Source organism: Botryllus schlosseri, chromosome 5, assembly GCF_051294905.1.
Source record: "Botryllus schlosseri isolate E-star chromosome 5, Bs_hap1, whole genome shotgun sequence".
Classification (NCBI taxonomy): Eukaryota; Metazoa; Chordata; class Ascidiacea; order Stolidobranchia; family Styelidae; genus Botryllus; species Botryllus schlosseri.
Genome location: NC_137240.1, coordinates 12,530,557 through 12,556,774, shown reverse-complemented (window position 1 = coordinate 12,556,774; position 26,218 = coordinate 12,530,557). Strand labels below are relative to the sequence as shown.

The 26,218-nt window shown below is 40.3% G+C and overlaps 1 protein-coding gene across 1 annotated transcript; it reads right to left on the bottom strand.

Annotated features, from left to right (window-relative positions):
* Nucleotides 1-952: 952 nt before the first annotated feature.
* LOC145439024 (solute carrier family 15 member 1-like) lies at nt 953-25,435 on the bottom strand. The gene is made up of 21 exons (XM_080316445.1): nt 25,292-25,435; nt 19,879-19,925; nt 19,098-19,173; nt 18,894-19,035; nt 18,498-18,590; nt 18,335-18,434; nt 18,185-18,275; nt 11,816-11,896; nt 11,673-11,755; nt 11,414-11,497; nt 10,996-11,133; nt 10,788-10,906; nt 5,282-5,363; nt 4,492-4,629; nt 4,244-4,426; nt 4,123-4,169; nt 3,941-4,054; nt 3,299-3,413; nt 3,099-3,230; nt 1,458-1,565; nt 953-1,400 (listed from the first exon to the last, which is right to left on the bottom strand). The coding sequence occupies exons 1-21, from the start codon at nt 25,335-25,337 to the stop codon at nt 1,131-1,133; spliced, it is 2,289 nt and encodes a 762-aa protein (XP_080172571.1). The 5' UTR covers nt 25,338-25,435; the 3' UTR covers nt 953-1,130.
* Between the last annotated feature and the right edge of the window lie 783 nt (nt 25,436-26,218).

Genomic DNA, 26,218 nt, shown 5'->3' with positions numbered 1-26,218 from the left:
CATAGGACTGACATATTCTATATGAATTATTTAGGTATCGTATATCGGGACCGAAAATATTTGAAAAGTCAGCCCAGAAACTGTATTTTATCTGTTTGAATGAACATGTTTAGAGCGAGAAAATGAGTATAATAGGAATATGCGGCCTTCGATATCACCCAAGAGTTTCTTTATACCGCGGCTCTTCCTTGCTCTTTTCTTGTGTGTTTGTGAGTGCGCTCTTTCATGGGGTCTTTTTCTGGGCTTTACTGTCGCGGTAAGAACAGCAACGCGGGGAAGAGGAACCAAGAATACCCTTTTATTGCGTACTATTTTATCTTGACACAATTCATATAAGCTAGAAAAATACCGGATAAAATATGGAAATGTCCGTATCGTTAGCGTCGAGGTAATCGACCTCATTCAAAGCTACTTTCGAGAGCAGGGTCAATGTATCATGTATTGCAGAATCGTGCCTATAGCTATAGGTTACACGTTACAGGCTTGTGTAGTAAGGCTACTTCTGTCAAATATGTACCATATTCTTTGTCTACAGCAGTGGTTCCCAACCTCTTTCGACTCATCGTTGCCTTGTCAAGCTCGACACAAACTTTCGTCCCTCATATTTACGGATACGAAACAAAGGATATATATAACTCTGAACGTTGGTGAATTGACTAAAAAAAGGTCATTTGACGTGTTGACGCTCGTAAAATCGGTTTCCGCGTATAATTTCCATTGATTCAGTCAACTTTGGCGTCATATTCAGAATAAGCCATCTTCACGTGCATTTTTGGCCGTGTTAATTAAATATATCTCACTGAACGTTCTAACATTTCCGCCCTTTATCGTCCTGTAATCGCCCCTTAGTATTCTCGCCCCCTTGTTTCTCAAAATCGCCCACGTTGGGAACCACTGATCTGCAGTCCCTACACCTAAGATGGAGACCGAGTGGTGAATATATCAATCATGCTGAAGTACCACGTCTTATATTGATCTTTCGTAAGAATAAATTCAAAATTACAATAAAATATCGCGAGTATGCAATCGCATGCAGTTCACTGATCCAAAACAATCTTCGTTTTCGTAGTTAAATAACGAGCGAATTAGTAGGGATAATCGTTCACAGTTATCTTTTTTACATTAGCGCCTCAAAGTGCTGTGGATTGGGCACTGTCAAATGCCATGTTCTGGTGGGCACTCTTTCCGAGGCTATCCGGCGGTTTCTTCTCGTCGTCGTCGCTATCGCTATCACTAACACTCTTTCCTTTACCATGAACAAGGTCACTGGCTCCCGCCAAAGGGATATTCTCCGTTTCCCGAAATTCATCCTCATCCACGTATTCATACCTTACCGCAAGGATAACGAAAACTATGGTGGCAGCGAAAATTAACCCGGCGAAGAGGAAATATTCGTTTGCCTGGAGAACAGAGAGTTTTACGCGATTGCACGGGGAATCGAGCTCGTGAACGCGTACCTGTTCCGACACGAATTTCGCTTCGGCAATGATGAGCACAATGATGTTCCCGATAGACACGGTCAAAAGCCAAAAACTGGCTAATACTGACTTCATGCTAGTTGGAGCCTGAGAGATACAATTGAATTAGGTAAATTTGTTTTCACTCACAGTGACGTAATATAATATTAATATATTCATTATACTGAAATAAGCCCGAATATTTTCGGCTGGCACTTGTCAGGGCTCATCTTCAGTTACTAATATAGAATTTAAAAGAACTATGTATATCAACATCGATGGATTTCAAAGACTTACCCATTTTAAAATATTGCCTATACCTAGCCAATAGTTACGTTTTGTCAGATTAGAAACTGTTATTACTAGGGCAGGTTTTTGCAACTTTTGCAACCTTTTTTACAGCTTCCGACAGCTTCGTAGATACTCAGAATCTACGTACTATGGCGTTTTCAGCTGTTTGGACGGATTTTATAGTGCGACTTTGCAACTTTTCTCTATTTTGCATAGCCAGTTTTTACTGCAACTTTTATCTAATAATGCGTAGCAATGTAAAGGAGTGATTTAAAAACATGCTATTAACTATTTCTAGTGTGGTGCTACTCCCATCGATGTGCATAACAAAGAGTTATATGATATTTAGCTGCATCTCAGTGATATCCATGACACAATGGAGAGAAGCACAACTCCCCCTGCCAAGCACGAACGCCCAGGCGAGACCGCCGAAAATTACATTTTCACTGGGTCCCCATCTTCAGGCTATTGATTTTGTTAAAGTCGCCAAGAGTGAGTTTTTCTGTAATGCCTTGGGTCAAGTTTGCAGACCTAGGGGGTTGGTTTGGGGTGTGTTATTCTACTTGTTTTAGGGGGAGGGGATTATAGCTATGGTGTTTGGGATTTTTGGGAAAAATTATTCTCGCATTGCGTAATTTTCTTGCTATGTGCGGGGAAAAAATGTAATTTTGGGCGGTTTCGTCAGACCGTTAAATAGCAAAGTAACAAATTTGACAGCTCTGCAGGAAATAGGTTATACAAACGAGCCTTTCGAGTATCTCATATACTAATAATTCAACAAAAATAATAAATGCAATTTTTACTGCAACTTTTTTTAAGAATTAAATGCAACTTTCTCGCGATTTTAGTGCAACAAAAACTTGCCCTCTAGTTATTACTCATTCTGCAGAGATTCCCTGACAGGACAATATGCGAGTTTAAATATGGATCGCTTGTATATAAACTAAACGCAATATGTCTATTGTAATCCAGATTCAGATTATCAACAAAGATCTCCAAAACATTACAAGACTGCGCTATAATGGAAATTTAGAACGGGTTTGAGCGATTTCGACTGAGGGAATGCCATGACTGGAATTCGTTGTGACATTATTTTACCAATCGACTTTTTATTTTACTATTCGTATACGTTGGTGGATGAGGCACACTGCATAACTACAGTACCATGCAATAATGCAATATCAACATTTTATTACAAGTTCATGCTACTCAAAATCAGGCCTATTCATACAGCTATCATGTCCAATGTCCATTGATTACTTCTCATTTCTTCGTCAAATCATAGTGCTTCCATTTGTATGAATTATGCCCAACATTGCATGACTTAAATGGGTATACGAACTCAATTACCTGACTGTAAGAGAACTCCAGACCTGTTACCGAAAGGAAAACCTCTCCCAATGTGATCACGAAATATTGCGGTATCATCCAAAATATGTTAACGACATTCGGAGCAACGTCTTCGTATTCAGTGATGTTGTTCTTGGAAATTTCGATTACAGAATTATTGATGCAGGGGCTTTCAACCACTGCATTCAAAGGGGTTGTACCTCTCCGGTAGATGGCGACCATGCCATGAAAGTATAATCTGCTCCTCTCTCGAGGTCAGCAGATGTGCTGGATATTGAATCGCCTGTGTCGTTATTAAACACCTCAATGGCGTACCTTTGATGAACGAAAATGAAGGCGACTTAATTGAAATTATTTCTAATGCGTGCGCAAGTAAATCTACGGGAAGAAGAGTACAAGCAAAAGTATTGTAGTGTATTAATATGCAATTGCAAGTAGGAGTGACGATTTATAAGACATACTAGTAGAAAACTAAAAGTATGGAAATAGAACATATCGTGTCGCCGCGGACTTATATTAGATACTCGCCGGTGACAATATCACAAATTACAAGATGCAATGTCGCGACAAACGCAGGAGGACTGATGAATTGTGAAGTTGCGGCGGACGACGTGTTGCCCACAGCCATGTAAATTATCTTCTTCTGTTACTGATGTATCGTTATGTCTTTTCCGTGCCTATACCGTAAATTGTGAATACGTAGTACCCTCTTTCGTAGAGTCATCAACTGCATCAGTCAACATTTTTAGGTTTCATATATCTGGGAATCTGTCTCCCCAATCATGAACCTCACCACACGTCACTGCTATACCGGGAGTATACATTATATCAAAGCTACTCACGTTCTTGAATCAACGTCCAACTCTTCTGAAATATCATTCGGTGATATAAACGTCGGTGGCATATCCTCGGAATCCAGCGTGAACTTTATAGGGTAGGTGTAGGTATTGAAAAGCCTATGTACGTTTTAAAGGCGACGGATACAGTAAGTAATAAAACATTGTCAAGTTATATGAGTACGAACCTGAGCTTGGAACCACCGGACGGAGATTTATCGTATATGCCCAGGAACTGACAATGGAAATATGATCTCGTTATGAAAGACAGAATATTATATTATCCGTGTAATATTATCGCATTCATACGTATTTGTCTTGCAGTGTATTGCTGTTTTCGTTGCTAATCAGCAGATTTGATGTTTTAGCTCCGGGAAGTGTAAACGTAGTTGTCATCATGTTTGACAGACCAATGCACTGGTAACTGATAGTGACTGATATATTGCCGTTTACTATACTTGAATCCACGAACGTCTCCAAAGTGTCCGTAGCCTGTAATGAAGTCGCGCTGATGTCAGAAAACTGATTTAAGGTGCGCCCGACCGTCCATCTCTCACCTCTCCCGGTGATAACGCAAAGTTGGTCCAGCCATCATACAAATCTGGATTGGATGAAACCGTCAAGTTACAATTCGCGCCATTGATGATTCGCATGCTCGCTTCGTCCGCATCGTCAGGAATTACGGTCAATGTTTTCTGTGTATAATTAATTACTATTTATCGACCTCCAAACCAAACTTGATTGTTTGCAATGCATAAATGTTATATCATAACGATTTGGAGACACAGTATGTGTCCCACATTCGCATTAAAGGTGTACCGGAAGCGTGACGCACTGACCAGATACCATTTAATCGTACCTGCAATGCGGGCATGCAACAGCTCCGATTGTTGGAACAAAGCCGACTTATAACTTCAACGGAAATTTTTGAAAAGTTGCAATACCTTGACCAGAAATTTGTATTTTCGGAATCAGTGCGCCAGTACACTACGTTTAAGACCGCACGCGTCGCCACCTATAAGATTACCATATCTGCGTGCGTAACGACCAAAATTGTATCGTTATTAGTTACCTATATTGTAATTATATAATTATCATTAAATTCAAAGTAAATAGAGAGCCAGACAAGTGGCAGAAAACATATATAGCCTCAGCCTCACTCACATCCCCTGGTATATTTTCATAAATTATCTGATGATAAGCTCATCCCACAGCTAATAACTTCAATTAAGACTACATTTAGGACTTTGATGGTACGCCACCAAGTGGGTGGATGGACTTGATGAAATCTAAATACCATGGTCTTGTGCAGTAACATAATACGGTAAAATGCGTGCTTATGCTTACGTCCATTTCAATCTGAACACCTGCCGCAAGAAGAAAGGATACGCCGGCAAGTATCATTCCCAGGGTCATTCTTTTCAGAGGACTGAAACGAGAACAGCAGGAATATCATATAAACGTGTATTTTTGGAAGCGAGCACTCTTAGATTCGATGGATGAGCGAGGAAGTTTTGGCTTCGTTTGTGGTGGAAGCAAGTTATCAGATGCTTGCGGCGAAGGCTTGATTCGATGAGTTTACACTTTCGTAGACTTCGTACCCTCAGTATACATAGGCCTACCACATCTTCCTATTAATTTTTCCCTCCGCAGGATTCGTAATTGTAGATGATTGTTATTATTATATTTTTTATTCACATCAAAACTGGTAGCCTAAATACACACATATTCCGGGGAGCAACCTATCCCCTAAGGCAGTGGTTCTTAACCTTTTTTCTTCCAGCGCCCCCTTTCAAAAATTATCGTGCTCCAGCGCCCCCCAACTTCATATTGTAAGGAATGTAATAATAGGCTTACCATATTTTGGAAATCAAAAAAGAGGACACTTTTTCAGAAATTTTCCACTTGCAAAACCGGAGTGACATTTTCAAAATTCGGTTAATTTTACCCACTTTGTGATCGGTTGACTAAAAAAAAAAAAAAAAAAAAAAAAAAAAAGGTCATCTTTTCCGCTCAGATCCCAAAATAACGTTTTTTACTCCACATCGTCAGGTGGATGACTAAAAAAAAAAAAAAAAAAAAAAAAAAAGGTCATTTTTTCGCTCAGAGCTAAAATCACCGTTTTTCACCCGCCGGAGCTTCATTTCTGTGCTATTTTGTGGCATATCACTCGCAATTTGCTCTAAAATTTGAATTTAGATTCTACTGCAATACCGTTTTTCTCCAGCGCCCCCCATACCGCCCCCCTGAGCCCAGCGCCCCCCATATCGCCCCCTGAGCTTTTCCGCCCCCCTTCAAAGTCGCCAGCGCCCCCTGGGGGGCGCTGTGGGCAAGGTTAAGAACCACTGCCCTAAGGAAAATAACGAGATTGAAGTAGGCTAAACGTTCAAAACTTCAGTAATTGAGTAAAAATATTATTCCTATGCAGCTGCAAAACAAGAAGAGACTAGATCAGTGCTCTTCAACCGGGGTTGTCGTACACCCTAGGGTGTACCAGAATTTGCGAAGGGTGTACCACTCGGATGGGGTGTACCAGATCCGAATTACAATGAGCCGATGGTTAGCTATCACAAAGACCGGTTTATGGGTCAGTACAGGTTGACGCACAAGTTAATGAGCAATATGGTACGATGTTATCTCAACCTCAAGTGTAATACTGTACACCGCTTGATTGTGATGTCATAAGCAAATATTTCTCGTATTCATTTAGCCGTCGGCGATAGACCAATGGTTCCGTTTAGTGTTGGAAAGTATGCAGTTAACAAACATGTGTTCACTGTTCAGCTAGTCATTTGTCTGGTGATTTTTGAGGAAACCGCCGCGATAGCTCAGACTTCTTGAATCGGTACTTCCTACCCGAAGTTAATAAATACCGCAACGCACATAAATTAGGCTTACCATATTTTGGAAATCTAAAAAGAGGACACTTTTTCAGAAATTTGAGACTTGCAAAACCGGAAAAGAATTCTCAAAAACCGGTGAATTTTTCCCACTCTGTGATCGGTTGACTAAAAAAATAAAAAAAAATTCATCTTTTCCGCTCAGAGCTCAAAATACCGTTTTACTTCCCGCATTGCTAGGTGGATGACTAGAAAAAAAAAGGTCATCTTTCCGCCCAGACCTAAAATAACCGTTTTTCACACCGAAATACCCGCCGGAGCGTCAGTTCTGTGCTAATTTACGGCATATCACTCGCAATTTGCTCTTAAACTGACCTAAATTTTCAAAAAAGAGGACAAAAGGGCGTCCTCCGAGGACACTTTCAAAAAAGTCAAAAAAGAGGACAAATCCTCTTAAAAGAGGACGTATGGTAACCCTACATAAATGAAGTGACGTAGCCAGCCAGGGTCGAAACAGCTTCCATGTTGAAATCGAAACCCTTTTGTTTTAAAATGCCGATTTTATGTCCAATATTTCGCCATACATTTGCAATTTAGTATTTTGTTATTAGTGATGCAAATTAGCGACAATAGACTGTGTATAGCGGCATACGATCTGAGGTTACTGACATCTCTTGCAGCCCATGTGCTACTATCGACTGTGTGTGTGTGTGTGTGGTGTGAGGCAGGCCTGGTACGCAGTAGGCTGGTGCGCCTGCTATCATCGCTGATCAGAATTACCGCTTCTGCAGCAGTAGCTTTACCTACTCTCTCCCCAATACTGTTACATTTAGGTTGATTATCGTTCGTAATGTCATGCTGTTTTGGGGCTGACACGAAATGAATTCCAATTTGCGTGGCGGGCGACCTAACTGGCAGCGAATAGACTCTGTGACCAAATACTATTTTATTCAAATCCAAATTTTTTGACGGCAATAACTCCGCTTCTACTGGTTGGAATTGAGCCAAATTTGAAAAACATCATTTTTATAGACAACCTAATACTTTCATGGGGTGAACAGAAAAATTTCACATTTTTTGCTATATATTTTTATATTATAAATAGAAACTTTCTTCTTCCATAGCCATGCGGCTACTGGTTGGAATTGAACCAAATTTGGTGTGTAGGCTTAAGTTAGGTAACCTAACAATTTTATCAAGTAGCCAGTACGATTTGAGGAAAAAAGTCATTTTTGAAGACCTCTAATGAACAGGGGTGTACGTGTTTTGAGCAAACGTTAAAAGGGTGTACCACGTCGAAAAAGGTTGAAGAGCACTGGACTAGATTACAGAATTGCGGTAGACGAAGAATTGGCAAGGGTAGCAGAGGTAGAGATGATTGAAAATGAGGAATTGAAATTACAGAAATTCTGCCATGATTTTCGAGTACAGATGTAATTTAGTCCAGTGGTGCATTCAAGGTCTTCCAAAGAATATGGCCAGTGCCCGATGAGGTGATCTTCTATAGTCTAGATCAAGTCGAAATTCAACGGCGTATCCAGAGAATATATGGAGGGCAAATTTTATGAGTTTCAGGGAACTCATCCCCCCCAGGCCAATATGCCAGATACGTCAATTCTTCAGTGGGCAATTTCATCACTACCCTTTCCATACATAGATTCATAGACGCACGCATGCTCCCTTTCAACGGCGAACTATAATTTCGGTATTAGGCGGTCGATTCGCGAACGAGCCTAAATCGCCAATATTCATGTTATGAATAATCGGAGTGAATTAATTTCCGTTCGCACAAAGCGTGATTTTTTTATAGTAGTTGAATGAATTACACGATCTAGTGGTGTCTTCGGATATTTAGGCAGAGGTGGTCAAAGTAGTCTAGGAAGCTTCTCAAGTATAGAAGTAGTCCTTTTGAAAGCATCTTAAAACTACTTCAAGTGGAAGTATCGACGCTAAAATCTACTCAAGAAAGTAAGTAAGTAGTTGTGAGAAGCAGTCACAAATACAACAGCCGGGAACTGAGCCCTGTGGACGGTTCAGAGAGGTGGATTCGCGCTGCTACATACCAAGAGGCACAAAGTTTCCACGCACAAAAATTGAACCGTATCATATGGGAACTTTTGTTCACTCCAGATCCCATTCAGATTATGCCATGGAATGTTGACCCCTCCTCGCCGTATTCCAAGGCCCGTCGTTGAAGCAAAAAAGAATAACGGAGTTGTATCAGACACTGCATTAACGATTTGTGCGATTATTGTATGCTAACCAAAAATATAGCAGATCGTAAATATGCCATATTTCGCTTAGTGAAGAAAAGGCAACGGTGGCATGATGCACTTAGTTTTGAACTTCCACGTGCCTGTGCACCTGACAAAAGAATTTGAATATGTCTCTGTAACGATACCGTGCATAAAGAGATACACAACTAATATTTAAAAAAAATTTAAAAGACTTGAGCAATATGTTTATACACCACACGATTAAAAGACTATTCAGGAGGTTCTTGCAGGTTAGTTTCGGCCCACTGTTATTAATTACTTCGTTGATGCATGTCCTTATTTCGTCACCTCTAGTAAAGATTGTTACAAATCTAAATATATTGGAATCGCTCACAAGTGCCAGTCTAAACTAAGTAAACCTCCTTAGGTCAGACTCGTCGTGATATTCCAAATTCGCACTTTTTCCCCCGGGCATTATTTTCTTGTCTGAAACGAATTTTATCGCGCGGGTGTGATTGAGAGGACAGGACTATTCGATGGTAGCCATTTAGGCATCTGGACATCAACATCAAAGTTTTCGGCCAACTTGCGTCGGTTTTATCGCTATCAATAATTTTGGGAGCGCACTTGGCGGAGTGCGCATGTTGGCCGAAACTTGACGAGTCTATGTACGTCCTGTCACGGAAATGGCCGGTAACTAATAGTCCCCCACCCGTATACTGCATAGTGCACAGCCGGACACCCCTAGACTAAATCATCCCAAGGGTCTCCAACGGCATCGGGTGATACTAGGAAGATAACGTTGTCTCACAATTGCAAATACAGGTAAGCTCAATTATGCGTACTTTTATAAATCTTTTCGTTCGGGAGGGAGTAACCATACTAAAAGCATGAAATATAGTAACACTACATCGCGCGAAGCGAGAAGAAAAATATTAGGTTGACTTCATCTGCCCAAAATACTCTACTTTATATTGATTTGCGAAAATTCACGATTTTTGTTTTTATGGGGGGAGGGACATTGCCACTTTCGCCCCTGGCTACGTCAATGTGTCTAATCAAAGGTTTCCCAGAGTCTTTTGGATATGTCTCATTAGTTTTTTGCTCGCGACCCTTGTAGCGCCAATGATGAGTATCGGTACATTGTTTATTTTGCATCGTCACATTTTTCCACATTCCATTTTGAGGTCTTCGTATTTTGAGTTTTTTATTATTCCTTTTTTTGACATAATCTCATGAGTTTTTTGCTCGCGACTCCTGTAGCGTCAATGACTATCGGTACAATGTTTATTTTGCATCGTCACATTTTTTCACATTCCATTTTGAGGTCTTCGTATTACGATTTTTTTAAATTCCTTTTGTTGTGTGTTTTAATCAGCTGGGACGGCAAGCTCGATGAATAAGCATTCTCTTTTCTTTTTAGTCAGATTGATTTTATTATTATTATTATATTCTTTATTCACAGCAAAACTGGTAACAATAATCCTGGGACCAACCTGCATCCAAAGGAAAATTGCGAGATTGGAGTAGTTTTTTTTTAAAATTTCAGTAATACAGTCAAATTGTTATTCCTATGCAATACATGAAGAGACGGTATAGTGGTAGTTGAGGAATAGGCAAGGGTTGCAGAGCAGTGGCAGAGATGATTGAAAATGAAGAATAGAAATTAGAGAAATTATGCTGTGATAATTTTACTATAATATTATTATTATTATTATTATCATATGAATATACGATCGCTCATTATAATTTGTCATATTTTATAAAACGGATAAACACTGATTTGGTATCACCCACCTGAAATTGATATTGTAGTGTCGGAGGCACGGGTACAGTGTAGCTTCAAACAGCGGAATGAGTGTTACGATAAGAAGCGGGTTGAACACTTGCATTTGATCTGGCTTTACTTGAATGGCCTTGAAGGAAAAAAAGATATATACAATTATGTATGTATAGATATATAACCAACAACAAACTTTCAAGACGGCAACCTAGCATTTCTTACCCCAACTTGTCCGTCCATTCTCGTGGCTTGAAGAGTCCATCTTGAACCTTGTTGATCGAACAATGCCCAGAAAAACGGAAGCGGAATGTATAAAATCAACACTTTCAAGACGTACTTGGTATCTCGCACCAATTTAGCCTGTTGGGATAAATCATCTGCATCAATGAAATGACAATCACTCATGACTCAAAGAGAATAGTAGGGTTTTAGGTCCAAAAGATTTAATTGAGGTGAGCACATTTGCCAATCGTAGACGGCACTTACTTCAGCGAAGGCACCTTCAACTCTGATCATTTGCATTCATTGTCTCAGTGTACAAAATGTGATCAAATTGTCATGGAACTGTTACACTAGCTTATAATAATGTGCAGAGTTTTCGTTGTGACACCATTCTGAATTTTATTAAGATAGTTCTCACACTGGTATCCACAAGAGCATAGTTCATCCAATGGTCCTTATTTCTCTCCTTCCTCGGTGTATTCCAGCGGTGTTTAATGGCAGACTGCGTAATAGGAAAAAAGATATGACCGCATGTTCTACGTACAAAAATAGATGATCAGTATCTTTATTCCCTCAAAAAAGAAAGAACTGACGCTGCAACACATTGGCAACATCCTAACTTATGTCAAAATGACAGTGGGCATTTAAAAAACATAGGCAGATATTCAATAGCATACCCCCATTCCTTTGAACACTTCCGCGAATATATTTCCTTCTGGCGCGTTTATAATGTAATACGGTGTTCCGACGACAAATGCAACTGAAATACCGGCCATTGGCAGTGATTATATGCTAATCCCACCGTGTATTTAAAACTCACGTATCGCCACCACCATCAACGCGGCTGGTATTCCGAACGCTAAGGCGTAGCAGTCGTCTCTTTCGAAGCAAGCAACGTCCTCTGGAAAATGTGATTTCTTGTCACAAATAATCTTATGTTGATGTGTTCTTCGAAGCAACGCTATAGTTACTCTACATTACCGTAATCTAGCAACCACGTTGTTTAAATAATTTGAGCAAAACGGTTGGTAGATGAATGGATATCAATGTGCGGGTGCATAGATAACTATAATTTATCGGTTTGACCTGTATTCATGTTGCTCTTATAACCAAGAAAAAGGTACAGTATACGGCAGGGCTCTTCAACCGGGTGTATCGTACACTCCAGGGTGTACCAAAACTTTAGAAAGGTGTACCACTCAGATGGGGTGTACTGGGTGTACCAGATCCGTATTAAAATGGACCGATGACTAGCTATCACAATAAATAGGCAAGGTTACGCCTCAGAACAAGTTGAACATATCAGCTGTATGCAAGTTGTAAATTGCATTCCTCGTATGATGTCATAAGCAGATGCTCCTCAATAGGTTCATTTTGTGGTAGAACAGGGTGGATTTAGCACATGGGTCTCCAAGTCAAATGTACTCACTAGCCAAATTCCTAGCTTTTGAGGACGCCGCGGACCCCAGTATCGATAGGGGTATTACAGATCTAGCCAAGTAAGCCTTGCAGATTGATATCCTAATCACATCGTGAAAATGAGTATTACTACTGTACTGAGTATTACTAAAGGGATTTAAACATACTTTGCCTTTTTGGTTTTGCTTTTAAATCTGTTTAAATCCCTTTAGTGTGCCGTTAACTCTTGAAAAGAGGCACCCGAAAAGTAATCGAGTTGAATAAATATTCTGTTACAATGGATGTTGTATTGAAAGCTATATTCAAGCTCTGTACCACGAACCATAGATTTATAACTGTTGAATAAAATTGTTGGTGTACTTGGTAGCGAATAAGTATAAATTTTCAAAATTATGAGATATAGCCATGGTGCGGGAAGACAAGTCCACCATGTCACCATAAAAGCTTTAGGATTTATAATTGTTCAGCCGGCGAACATTTGATTTCCACTGCTAGAGGTATAATATTTTAGAGTTTAACATACATTGATGCAAGCATGCAGTGCAGCCTAATCCGGTTTTTGGGTGTACTCCTGATCAGTAGGCTATTGACCACATAATTACCCAAGTATAATTAATACAGCGTTTGATTTAACTTCGAATATAGGAATAGATCAATCACAGCATAAATATAATGTCAAAGCAATAGTAATGTCCCTTCGTCGGGCTACCCATTGATGTTACAGCGGCGAAGCCTATACCACTATGTTACTCGCCACCTTATAATGGTGTTAACAACACGAATAGAGGGACCCAAGACCAAACTGATACGTCAAGGAGGCCACAGAATGCCAATGGTTGTCAAAACGATATGCCTAGATAACGAAATACCAAGCTACTAACTTCTGATCTATTACTATTTCGTATTACACGCGAATAATTTGTTGCGTCCATGGTTGTAACGAAGTCAAGTTCCGTGTCAGTCGTCGTTCTTTGATTGTAAGGTTTGACCCCAGTCAACTCGAGTTATGTTCATATTGCCACCGAGTCAGTTCGAGGCAAAGTAATTTTACGAAAATTTGCGTCTAAGTAACAATTGTCTGCCACGAATCATCTACGGGTTATGTTCTATCAACTTGAATAGGGAATGTGACGTAAGATCTTCGAAAATGATGAGAGAGTAAGATTTGGTGAATAGTTTCAGGATTTCGGAGCAATTTCAGAGTGAGTTTTTACTTTTTCAATCCTGAAAAATGACATCTGACATTCAAATATCGCCAAATCTTTGAAAATCCGAAAGTTTGACGCGGGTCGCGTGTTTGAGACCCTTGATGTAGCATATATGTTCACTGAACATTGTTCAGCTTGCGATATATGTCTATAACTATTATCGAAAAAGCCGCCACGATATAGCTCAGTCATTTTGAATTGATACTTCCTTCCAGATGTTTATAAATAGCACACTATACAATGTACAATATTGCGTAGGCGCAGCCATGAAGTCTGGGGGGTCGGTGTTAGATCGTGATCCGGTAACCTTGAGCCCTGATTAGTATCTAGCATTTCCTAATACGTTGCACTATTGCAGCCGTTCTCATCCTTATTTCGATTAAGCAAGGGATGGCCAACCTGCGGACGTACGGCCTCATGCAGCTGTAAAACAATAAGTGTGCGAAAGTACACACATAATCAAATTATAGTGGCCGTCAATATTGTGGACGGTTGACTAAAATAAGTCAACTTTCCGGCTCAACTCCCGAAATACAGTCTTTCTTTCACATTTTTCGTTGGTTGACTGAAAAAGGTCGTCGCCTTCGTTCGAATCACGAATTTCCTAAGCGTCATTTATGCCCATTTTCACTCGAATCTAGAGACATTATCTTAGCTCTAAAAGCTGCAAAGGAGGACGAATCGACTAAAAGGAGGGCATTTAGGCGTCCTCGGAGGACATTTTCCAAAACCGGAAAGGACGTATGGTAACCCTATAGCAGTGTTGGGATGACTCGAGTCGCATTTTTCGTATGACTTGACTTGACTCGAGTCACTTTGCTAAAATGACTTGACTTGACTTGACTCGGCGTATCAGAAATGGGGATTGACTCGTGACTTGGAGCAAAATTCACGAGTCAATTTCAAGTCATCAAGTAATCGGTCTCGATAAAAATCTGTAACTTGGATATGTTTGGATTTTTGCGAAACGCTGGTGCAACCCATGAGAGTGACCAATGATTTAATGATCGTGCGATTTACTGAGTCTCACAAATAAATTGACCGCAAACGAAGGGATCGAAGCTAATGGCTTACGTTGTCGTAAACTAGTTGTAAAGTAATTGAATGGCAAAATGTCTATTTCTGTTCTCACCTTGACCAAACCTCTTGTTTTATTGAAATTGAATTCGAATATAGTTTATATAGTCCCCAACCATTGGCGCAGTCTCGAATTGTATCATATCAATTTGTAAATTGGTAATGTATCGCGTCTTATCAATTCGTTCTCAATCAATTCTATATTCTCTATTTTGGCTGGTAACTATCAACTGAGGCTATGTAATTATTTACGTAGTTTGCCAGTTCTACCTATATGTGAGCGATACAGCGCCTTCTTGCGTGTATATTCAACTCTATAGTCGTTTCGTGGTTCAAAATCAATGACCACTCAATATCTATTTCAGACAGCTAGCAAAATGCAACGACGTAATCATGCCTCATACGTCGAAAAGGCAACTTGACTTGAATTGTGACCTGACTCGTGACTTGACTTGACTTGACTTGACTTGACTCGAGTCACTTCCAAAAATCGAGTGACTTGACTTGACTCGAGTCACCTTTGAAAATCGATTGACTTGACTTGACTCGAGTCAAAATGTGCAATGACTCGAAATGACTCGTGACTCGAAGGTAGTGACTTGATCCCAACACTGCCCTATAGTCAATACGCAATTTGAATCAACGAAGTGGTTATCAAATATTTGTGAGATCTTGATTCAACTTAAAAATTTTCTTCATGCTTATCACGATTCAGGGTGACTTGGATTTTTCGTTCCTAATATAATAGTGTCCTTGTAATCTGAACCGACCGTACAAATGCGAACCGCAGAGGTTAATAATGCGCCCCACAAATAAATACAAAGTTAGAATCGTATGCGTCGCCCGAATTCTGTTACGTTTGGGCGATTCTAATAAATTTTGACTACACCGACAATCCTGATGGTAGGTCAAGAAATAACATCGTGGTACATAATAGTAAGCCTGCGGGGTGTTCTGCTTTTACAATTAGAAACTTTCATATGCAAGGTATATCTCAAGTATAATAAGCGATGGCACAGCACAGTACAGGGGCATTCTGCGGTGCGAAGTTCCCAGTAGCCAATTTAACATGAGTAAGCTATTTGTCGTCCAGATGGGTCATGACGACTCTCCACTGAGCTGCGGCCTTATATGCTATATATGTAATCGAAATATATCCGTGAATTGCAAAGGTTGAACATAAACACCGATGAAGTAGGCTTACTACGAAATCTGTGTCAAGGGTGTACGACTTTTGAGTAAACGTTAAGGGTGTACGCATGACCGTAACAGCACTTCGTCAGCCCCCCCAAACGTTGGTCTTGGGCCCCCACATGGTGATAACCCAAACTTCTGGGCGGCTTTGCCCCCAGACCCCCATCCTTCTCTCCGTTTTTGCACCGACATTTGTTATACTGTTTGTATGGTTCAAAGCAACGCGCGAAGCGCGAAAAAATATCGAATTCTTGATTCAATCGGCCAATATGACCGGGAAAATGCATATATATTACTATCAAATTTTATCCTCTCCCTGCCCACGCAATCAGATTTACCGTGCCTCGGTAAATGTAGGGCCCGGAAACAAAAGTTGAACATATTCGGACGGACCCGTCGGAAAGTATAATGACATGGTTACAAGATGTTATTTCGTGACCTCAAGTCCAAGTTCAAGTTTAGTCATAAAATTCATCTTTTCAAAACATCACAAGACTGCAATACAACGAATTGCAGGAAGATGCCGGAACGACTAGGAGCAGTCTTCGAAGATCAGATCTCCTGTCTGCTATGTCAAAATACATTGAAATCGCCCAAATGTACTTAACTAAAAGACGCACACAATTTCAAATTGGTATTTCTGCATGGGCAAATAATTTTTCCTTTGCTGAATGATATTTGTCTCGTGGGGTTCAGATTGCCAGTACAGGAACATTCGGAGGCAGCCATTCAAGCGGTTCCATACCAACACCGAGAAAACCATGACCGAGAATAGACATTACCGAGAATGGACTTCACCGAGAATGGTCATTACCGAGAATGGATATTGCCGAGAATACCAATGCCAAGAATCTAACGTACTGGGACGGACGATGTTGAGATTGATACCCGAAAATCGGCACCAAATGTGGCAACGCCGTGATGCACATACACACGACCTGTATATATGCATAACATGACTGCATATATTGCATTCTCGGCAATGTCCATTCTCTGTGGTGTCCATTTTCGGTAATGGCATTCTGGGTAATGTTTTTTCGGTATTGACCGAACACCCATTTAGGCGCCTATGGACAATTAAATATATATGAATTATTGAATATATATCGAGTTTGCGGTCAGCATGAGAAGGGCAGTCCTTTTAGGCCAAGGTTTTCTCGCCGCCGATTGTTCTGGCACAATTTTCGAAGTGGCATGTTACATGGCCTCAAACAGTGGTTCTTAACCATTTTTCTTGTAGCGCCCCTTTCGAAAATCGCCTGGGTCTGGCGCCACCCATATGGACGGTAGTAACCCAGGGGTAGAGTTCGAAGTCCAGTCGGTCTTTTCGGGTTGGGACTTCGCTATTAGAAATAGCTTCAATCGCGCCCAAGGACCACTCGACTAATTAACGATATGATAATTGTATGTGCTTTATTCGGTGTCAAATCAAGGTTGTTCTAACAACCATCGAGTAGGCTACGGGCTCATACCATCTGGTCGAATATCTTTAACACGAATGTATTACAAACAAAGCAACCCATATTATTATATAATGTTCAAGTAAGCTCTCAAATACAAATATATTTAGTTAATCATTTTGACGAAAAAGATTGCAATCATATTTAATGTACAAAGGGGTCTCGCTCTCAAAAGTGGTACAGGGTCTCTTCGATTTCTAAGCGCTGTTCGCTGCGGGATAAAATACCTAGTTCGAAACATTTTGTAGATAATAACCCAAGGTGGCGTGATGGGATTATTTTAACGAGGAATTACAGACCTAAACGTATGCGCAATTAAATCTACATGAATTAAAATAAGCCATTGCGTAAATGGAAACATAATGGAGACACTGTCGGCACACATTTCGCGCGCATCGCGACGAAAAATATCGAGATTTGACAGATTTTTTCGATTGTAAATTTGCAATGAGAACTCAGGGATATGGGCTATACAACTGGTGTGCTACTATATGTAATCACTTGCTCCTATTGCACCCTCTACCCGAACGCCATTGTTCTTCAGCGCCCCCGTACCGCCCCCTGAGGCCAGCGCCCCCCATATCGCCCCCTGAGCGTTTCCGCCCACTGAGCGTTTTTTTTATAATGCCGTACCGTATATACCGAATTTTCTGAAGAAATATCGTGTCGTACATTTCGCCAAAATCGTACCATAATATCGTACCGTATACTAACCCTAACTCGTTGCCTAAAATAGCGAATGAATGACCTATTTATAGGCTTACAACACTTGAAGCGATGTAGATGAGTTTGCCATAAAGCGGATAATGCTAATCGCGATTACGCACTAACCTCTGAGAATTGGCGATACAATGGTAGACAGCAAGCTTCCGGCGTTGATAGCAAAGTAGAAAAGAGAGAAAAATCTCCTTCGGTAATCATCCTAGGAATTACATCTTGTTCAGTATAGCATGCAGCTATGAAGTAATTTTTTACTGTTACTTGCTCAGTAGTGAACTGATCTCCACCAAAAGAAGAAACGCACGGTTTTATGCCTCCAGTTCCAATCGCGATAACGAATAGGCCCACCATTGAAAGCACCCTGTATCGAGAACATTATCGATACTAGCATGTGCCATCGTATTTCACCATTCACAGTACTTACATGTGAAGCACTTCGTCGCCGAAGGTCCAGACAGCACCAAGTGTGATAAGAACCATGCCAAAGGCATATACAACAGACAGGTAGAGAATGGTTCTGAAGAAACGTATTATATAAAAGCGCGAACATACCCCGGTCATGGCGAACCGCTGGCCTATAACTTTTTGAAGTAAACTGTTGCTCTTATTTTGATACATGGTAAGTATTCATTCAATCAGTGCATGTGCATATAATTGTTAGATCGATTCGCTGCCAGTCCAACCGACATAATTACGCGATGCAATACATTCGTTACATATCTACCGTTCGATCGTGGGGATAGAGGCTCCAGTCCATTGACACTGCAGAAGCGGAATTCGCCTCTTATGCGCCTCTTTGTGAAGTGTTATTACTGCTCACTTGTATTTGCCGAGCCAGCTGTCAGCGATGAATGCACCCATGAGAGGGAAAAGATATGCCAACACTGTGAATGCATGGTACACAGCAGTTCCGGTGTCCTCGCTCATTCCCAGGTAATATACCAGATAGAGTACCAGAATTGCTGATAGTATGAATTGATGTAACTCAGTAGGGCATTGCGTGAGATGAAGCGCAAAATCTTACTTCGCATGCCATAGTAACAGTGCCGTTCACAAAATTCGTTTCCGAGAATGAAGAAAACACACTTGGGGTATGGTCCCTGTGAATATATTGCATTGGTATCAACATATGTAACACATATGACGTATATTAGCCAGGGCCCCGGAGTCGCAGAAATTTCTATGCGACTCCACTCGTGACTCCATGCTCCGGCTCTGCAGTCCTAGTGTTACCGCATGCTGCTGATTACGGGAGTCAATAAGACGACACCTCATATGAACCGTCCCAATCTTCTTCGGTTAACAATTACGTGAACGATTGGTACAAGTACAAGCTACAAGACTATAGAAAGCACGAAACAAAATATTCAGATGGTCAAATGTCTTTCATCCACAATTGTCTCACGTCATGAGCGGACACGTCATAATATGCTGTAAATCAAATTCCAAATCCAGAGGGCCTGTTTGACTTTATGACATGCTATTGCGCATTGAAGTATAACTTCATCCAATAAACTTAAGTGTAAATCAACAATTGTCAAATCGTCAATTGTGATTCCGAAATTAAAACACGTATCTGAGTCGTTTGCTCAGCGTGTGATGTCGCTATAGTAACTTCGAAGTGGGCCTATATCTTGCGCCTTGGAAAAGATGTGATAAAATAAAATTATCATAGGAATATAGATTTCAAATGATTTTGGTTATTGCAAAACTTGATACCATATAAATTCTGGGAAGTATCGGGAAATTTCATTCAACTTATAACCCGACAGTAGCCTATATATGGCGTAATCCTTACTACTTACCGGATCCTTATCATCTGGAGACTCGTATATCTCCTTTTCATCTTTTTCTGCAAAATGGTACCGATTGTGATCATGTGCAGATATTACCTTCAACTAAACAAAATTAGCAGGGCCTGGCAGTCACTTTTTTACCCGACTATTCGCGTTACAACTCAGATATGGGGATTACTCCATCAATGCCTTCGATTGGGATTAACTATGAAATTTGAGATTACGATTACGATTACTCGCAGTAATCTACTACGATTACATGGACATGTAACACGATTATTCACGATAACATTTATTTTGCTTCCTGTAACGATTGAGATTAGATTGCATCATGAAAGGGCATGTTTTTCAAAGTCGTGACGGTATCTGTTTGTTACGTCACAGTATTCGCTGCGCGGCTTTATCACCGATGATTTATTGCCAATATTCGTTCTAACCATAGTGAACCTCCTCGCCATCTCATCCGTGCAAGCGGTGTCTTATAAAAGCCTAGAAGTGGCCGTGCTACAAGTCGGCAGCTAAGGAATAAATATGAGCAAACTTGGCCTGGTGTAAATGATCACAGTAGTCGACAAATACCATGAATAACACCATAGTGTCCTATATGGTGTCGACTCAAGCAAATCTCATGGATCAGTGAAATTGGGCACGTCACACTTTCCATTTGGCTAAAGGCAATTGGAAGGTAATTTTTGACCGACTTGCCGAGTATAAAATTTGATAAAACGGGTATCAATCAAAAGCTGCCGCTGTACTGATTACGAAAATGTAAATTTTATTTCGCTCGTGGCCCTGGAACCCCCACAATCAGCCTCGAATTTTTAATTGTTATGGATAGTGGCATAGTGACGCAAAAATGCTGCCTGGCGAAACGAGAGCGTCGGCCAGGAGCAAATGATGGCTGCGCGGCGAGAGTGAGTGCTCCTCTCCACACCAATGAAAAATTTGAGGCTGACTATGGGGGTTCCAGGGCCACGAGCGAAATAAAATTTATATTTTCGTAATCAGTACAGCGACAGCTTTCGATTGATATCCGTTTTATCAAATTTGATGCTCGGCAAGCCAGTCAAACATTACCGTCAAATTGCCTTCAGTCAAATGGAAAGTGTGACGTAGTCCAATTTCACTGAGCCGTGAGATTTGTTTGTGTCGACACCATATAGGACATTATGTTCTAATTATGGCCCATGCTACATGATATTTATGGAGGTGACTGAAGTCAGATTCAAGTTTTGAGTAAACAATTGCAAAATAACGATTGCCGCATTCAGTAATATGCTATTCATATGTCATATGATATTTGACGAGTGAAACAATTTTCCAGTCATGAATCAGTAAATCGCCATATGCCTGGTTTGCATAATCGCCGAGCAGCAACGCACAATTTGCTTTTTCCTGGCAAGTGCCAAGGTTAGCCTAGCAACAAGTTGATTAAGTGCGATAGTGTTGACACTCGACAGTCGACAATGAAAATTATAATTAAGGAAAGGTTTGAATCCGCTGCTTACGAGCTATAGTGGTATATACCGGTGGCTCGAAATATGGCTTCCTAATCTTTCTATCACAGTGCTTTTCAATCTGGGGGTCGTTTGCCTATTTTTTTCCGGGGAGTCGCCAATGTGCTGACCATTTTTTAGTAAGCGCCTTCCAAATAGGTCGCGAGTAGGTAGGGGAAAAAGTGCTGCCGGGGCCTACGATGCCGATACTGCCCTTTATTTAGTAGAATATTTTGAAATCGGAAACTGGGTTGCGACCATAAATAGGTTGGTAACCACTGTTCCTTGCTCAGTTTATTTCATAACCCTTGTAAAACGAAAACGTCGACGAATGGTCTTTTAGCAGAGCAGTCGATTTTATGTGCGAAGTAATCGAATACGATTAATTTGGAATTTTTCAAATGTAATCGGTCACGACAACTTATATATGCTGTCAGCATCGTGATTGGTATCGATTGCAAGTCACAATTACCGCAGTATGACGTCATAATCGTTCATGGTTATTCATACTTCACAGTCAGAGCAATACTGATTTTGTGAATGACGAAATGTTTCGGAAACATTTGGAAGCGCGGCCCTGAAAAATATTTACGACACTCGACGTTTTGTATTAATGGCATATCCAATCTTTGATTTTCAATGGTGTATTATTCTTTCTGCTGATATGCAGTTGACTGCAGTTGCGTGCAGTTGATGGCACTGCCTCGCCCGTACACGCTGATCAATTAATTAGTGCAGTGGTTCTCAACCTTTTTGTCTTCGCGGCCCCTTTTGGAGCGTCACGGACGCCGCAGACCCCTACGCAGTTTTAGTTCAAATTTAGCTCAATCATCGTGCAATCGTCATCTGTTTTGTGCAGATGTTAACTGTAAGCTTAGTTATAAACAGCAACAAAATGACTTTTCTTGAAAATAAGATCATGTACTATTCATGTAGAAATTGAGTTGACTATTGTTTCAAGGCGAATTCTGCAACTGCATTTCTTGAAATACGTGGTCACCTGGTCGTGTCTTGAAAATCCGCCCGTTCGATTTGATATGAACCAGGGCCGAAAATCCATTTCCACAAATTTAGGTGGTGGTGAATGTGATAATAACGCGAAACGCTTCCGACGACGCATTTGGGTATGATCGCAACAAATATGGCACCAAAATTGACAAACATATTTCTTTAAATGAACATATACCGTCAAGTCTGGTCATTTCTATATAGCAGCTTATCTTTAAGTTATTATGGAAAAAGTGGTTGTGTATATCACAGGAGAAAATATATTTTTGTAAACATTTCGAAGCCTACTCATCTAACTTTCTTCCACAATCCCCAAGAAAACATCTCTAAAACAGCAAAATGTTTGTATCAGTAGGCTATTGGCAACTTAGTAATTAAAATGAGTCTGAGCATGCAGTAGGATATTTTCTCTCAGATGGCCATTCTGTTGATGTGAGCTCTTGAGTTTTACTGGTAATGAAGCTAAATTGCCTCGTGATTTTCCGAATTTAAAAAATACAAATTAGGTTATCAAATATTTTGAGGCTTCGCGGACCCCCTGAAAATGCTTCGCGGACCCCCGGTTGAGAACCGCTGAATTAGTGGAAACAGCAGAAGACCCCCAGTCAGATTATAACAGGTGCGGTGCTTAGTACAGAGACGCTCGCATGACGCGAACATTGACTCAAGTTGTTTATCGACGAGCGGTCTCTCTTAACAGCGTTGTTGTTTGATTCAACCAGATAAATGTGCGGGGAAAATATTTTGCAGAGTTGGCATTGACTATCGATTCAACTTCTATTTACCGAGTAACCACTGACTCGCATTCCAACTGGAATTACGTACTATTACCTACTGTTGAGGGTAAAACCCTTTGTACAATTAGCCATACACGATATGCAATGATGATTACATATATAATGCGAATGGTGCAAATTCTAATGCTATGCAAAGTACTCGATGTCAATGTTTCATTGCCCTCATCCCAGTTCATCTTAGTTTAATTTTAAGCGTTCAGTTACAGTCAATAAATAGGAACTGTCAAATAGATAGTGATAGAAGTCACTCGCAATTAAGGCTGGTCAAACTCGAGTGATCGACCGATTCGATTCGAGTCGAGTGATTTAAGCTCTGAAGCGAGTCGAATATTCTGCTACTTTAAACGGCGCGTCATTAGAAAGATTGTAAAGGCTCCTATTTTATCAAGAAAGGTCGTGTTTCGCATGTAAGAACTATATATATGATATAGGCCTACGTCATGTTATGGCAATTTTAGTCGGATGTAACTGCCGTGAACGGGTGCTGTCTTGTACTACGTGTTAAGATGATGTAACATCCTGCTGCGAATCTATGTATTCCAGTTTCAACCTCCACCGCCAGGTGATAATTATTCATAAATTAATTTTTCGATCCGATTAGTGTAATTTGGATGCAAAAATGCACGAGTCACTTCGACTGAGATCATACCCATTAGTACACTACTCGCATCTGAATGCTCGAGTCGTTGTACCCACTTTTACCGGGGATATACCGGTATAAAATCTAAATTGTATTAATTTGACTTGAAGCTCAGCCTATAAATAGCTGCGCAAAGTCGAAATATCTATATTTCATGCATTGATACGTCTCAAAAACAATGTGGAGTGAGTATAAGTCTATTCAGTACAGTAGCACAGGCACGAGCATATGAAATAAATTGCTTGCTTATAATTATGTTACTATGCCGAATTAAAAGTGGATTTTTATATTTGACTCTCGTCTTATAACGAGGATGAAGTATTTTGTCATGCATGGCAATATTGATTTCCGTATATGGTATGACTTCTGCGCTTCGTAATTAGGGCATTCGATTTTTGTTATAATTATTTCTTGCCGTGTGGTTTTAATGGAACTTGTTGCAACTATTTCGCACAACGTACGTATTATTAAGTTACTATTGGTGACGGTCATATTACTCTGTTTACATCAAATGTTACTCAAGTTTTGAACACCCTTTCTATGGCATTTGGTCTGATCAGACCAGCTTGGTATAAATTCCTGGTTTTCCGATCCAGGAGCAAAAATGTTCTACTAATCATTCGGATGCGTCTGCATGGCAATTTTAATTCCCTTGACTGTGCGAGGAATTCACGATTTCTCAAATGGCAGCCTCATATTCATTCAGTCGATGTGAGTAAACAGTACACCTATGATCCAAATATTTCTTCACGGATTCGGCATCATGCGACATTAATCTACGTGTGGGGAACGACCACTCCACTTTCACATGCACTACTGGTTATTCGACAAACACTCCAAGTCATACAAACATGTGATGAACTCTGAGAACACCTGAGAAGGTTATACGTGAGTAACTCCACATTTCACAGCAAATAGCCCATTCCACCAGATTTACATAATTTCATGCATAGTAATCCATAATAATAACCGTATAGGTAGGCTATATACCCGCATCGAGTTTTCATCGTATCCATAAAATAAGGTTAACTACATGTATAATGAACATGCAGTGAAATCTGTATGACTTATAAGGCCCATAGCTTCAATGCGACAGCACCTGTTCATTATAAGCCTCCAAGCAGAGACACTATCTGTCGCTTTGCGAGGTCCATCCAGTCAATCAGGAAGTAGGGCTCTGACAAACATAGTTTATTATCTCCTAACCACATATTATTCGTTGATAAGGATGCCAATTGTTACACTGTTGTAGAATAATGCTCATTTCATCAAGAGTATAAAGAAAACTCGTATTTCCTCAATAATTCTCGTTAGATTCGGCAAAGAGTTATATGCAAGAGAAACTCGTCTTTTTCATACATCTCCTGCAATTGACTCTCGGAATTTCACAACTTCGCAAATAATGAATAAAACAGAATTTTTAGATTTTACGCTTACCGATACCGATATTTCCTCGTACATGTAATATATATGTAAAGTACCTTTCTTCTCCGCGTCTTTCATTTCTATTTTCTCCTTTTCGCCCATGATGCATGTAGGAGAATGTAAGATATTATATCTGTTATAGTTCAAGTTAAAAATATGGTTACCAAATGCTACCAGATGCTACTATGCTCCCGAACCTCAACTATAGCCGACACTGATCTCGAAACCATTTATACATTGATGCTGATTGTCCACGTCCATGTCACTCTTCAAATAGAAAACCGTCATCCTGACTTATACCTTATGAATCCGCTACACATGTGACAGCACTTTATGAAGCGAGTAGTTTTTTTGCATCGGTGACGCATCTGACTCGTTCCAGGGTGAAGTTGATGATGAGAAAAATAGTTTTGACATTTTTCATTATGCTGAGGTAGTACTATTCTACTCTAGCTGTGCCAATATTTGCTGCACGGAAGTCGGGTGACGGGGTCTTATATTCTAGAGCAATTAATGATTTTTCAGTCGAGTGACTTGTAAAATAATGTTTATCCTGGTGCAATCTATCATCCTTGTATACTGGCGATTGTATACTGACCCAAGAGATCAATGATGGTTTGTCGTTCATGAATTTCTCGAATTACGCAGGCCAAGTGGACACTTGCTGAGGGCCCAAGCTATTGTTTCTAGCGCTTGTGACCCAAGGAAACCCATGCACGTCAATGCACTCTTCATTGTTGATGCTCGCAATATCATCTGCCGTATGATGCACTACGCGCAAATTCTGCATGTGGTCGTGGTTCGGCATAATGAGTTGTTGTTGTTATATGGTGATTTGTAACGAAACAAACTCGACCAACGACCTAACCTTAGATATCGGCAAACTGTCCCGTGCAATGCGTAGAAACCAGCATTTTACTCAAGATCAAGATAGCAATAGTCTAACGCTTTGAGACGTAAGCTTATATTCCATTGGAAATCAT

Bases quoted from the DNA above. Each gene is read 5' to 3' on its own strand.
- LOC145439024 (XM_080316445.1), bottom strand. From the start codon at position 25,337: ATGGGCGAAAAGGAGAAAATAGAAATGAAAGACGCGGAGAAGAAAG. The intron at 18,591-18,893 runs GTGAGCAGTAAT...ACGTTTCTTCAG, and splicing joins AGCTGGCTCGGCAAATACAA to AACCATTCTCTACCTGTCTG. The intron at 4,427-4,491 runs GTGAGAGATGGA...ACTTCATTACAG, and splicing joins TTGCGTTATCACCGGGAGAG to GCTACGGACACTTTGGAGAC.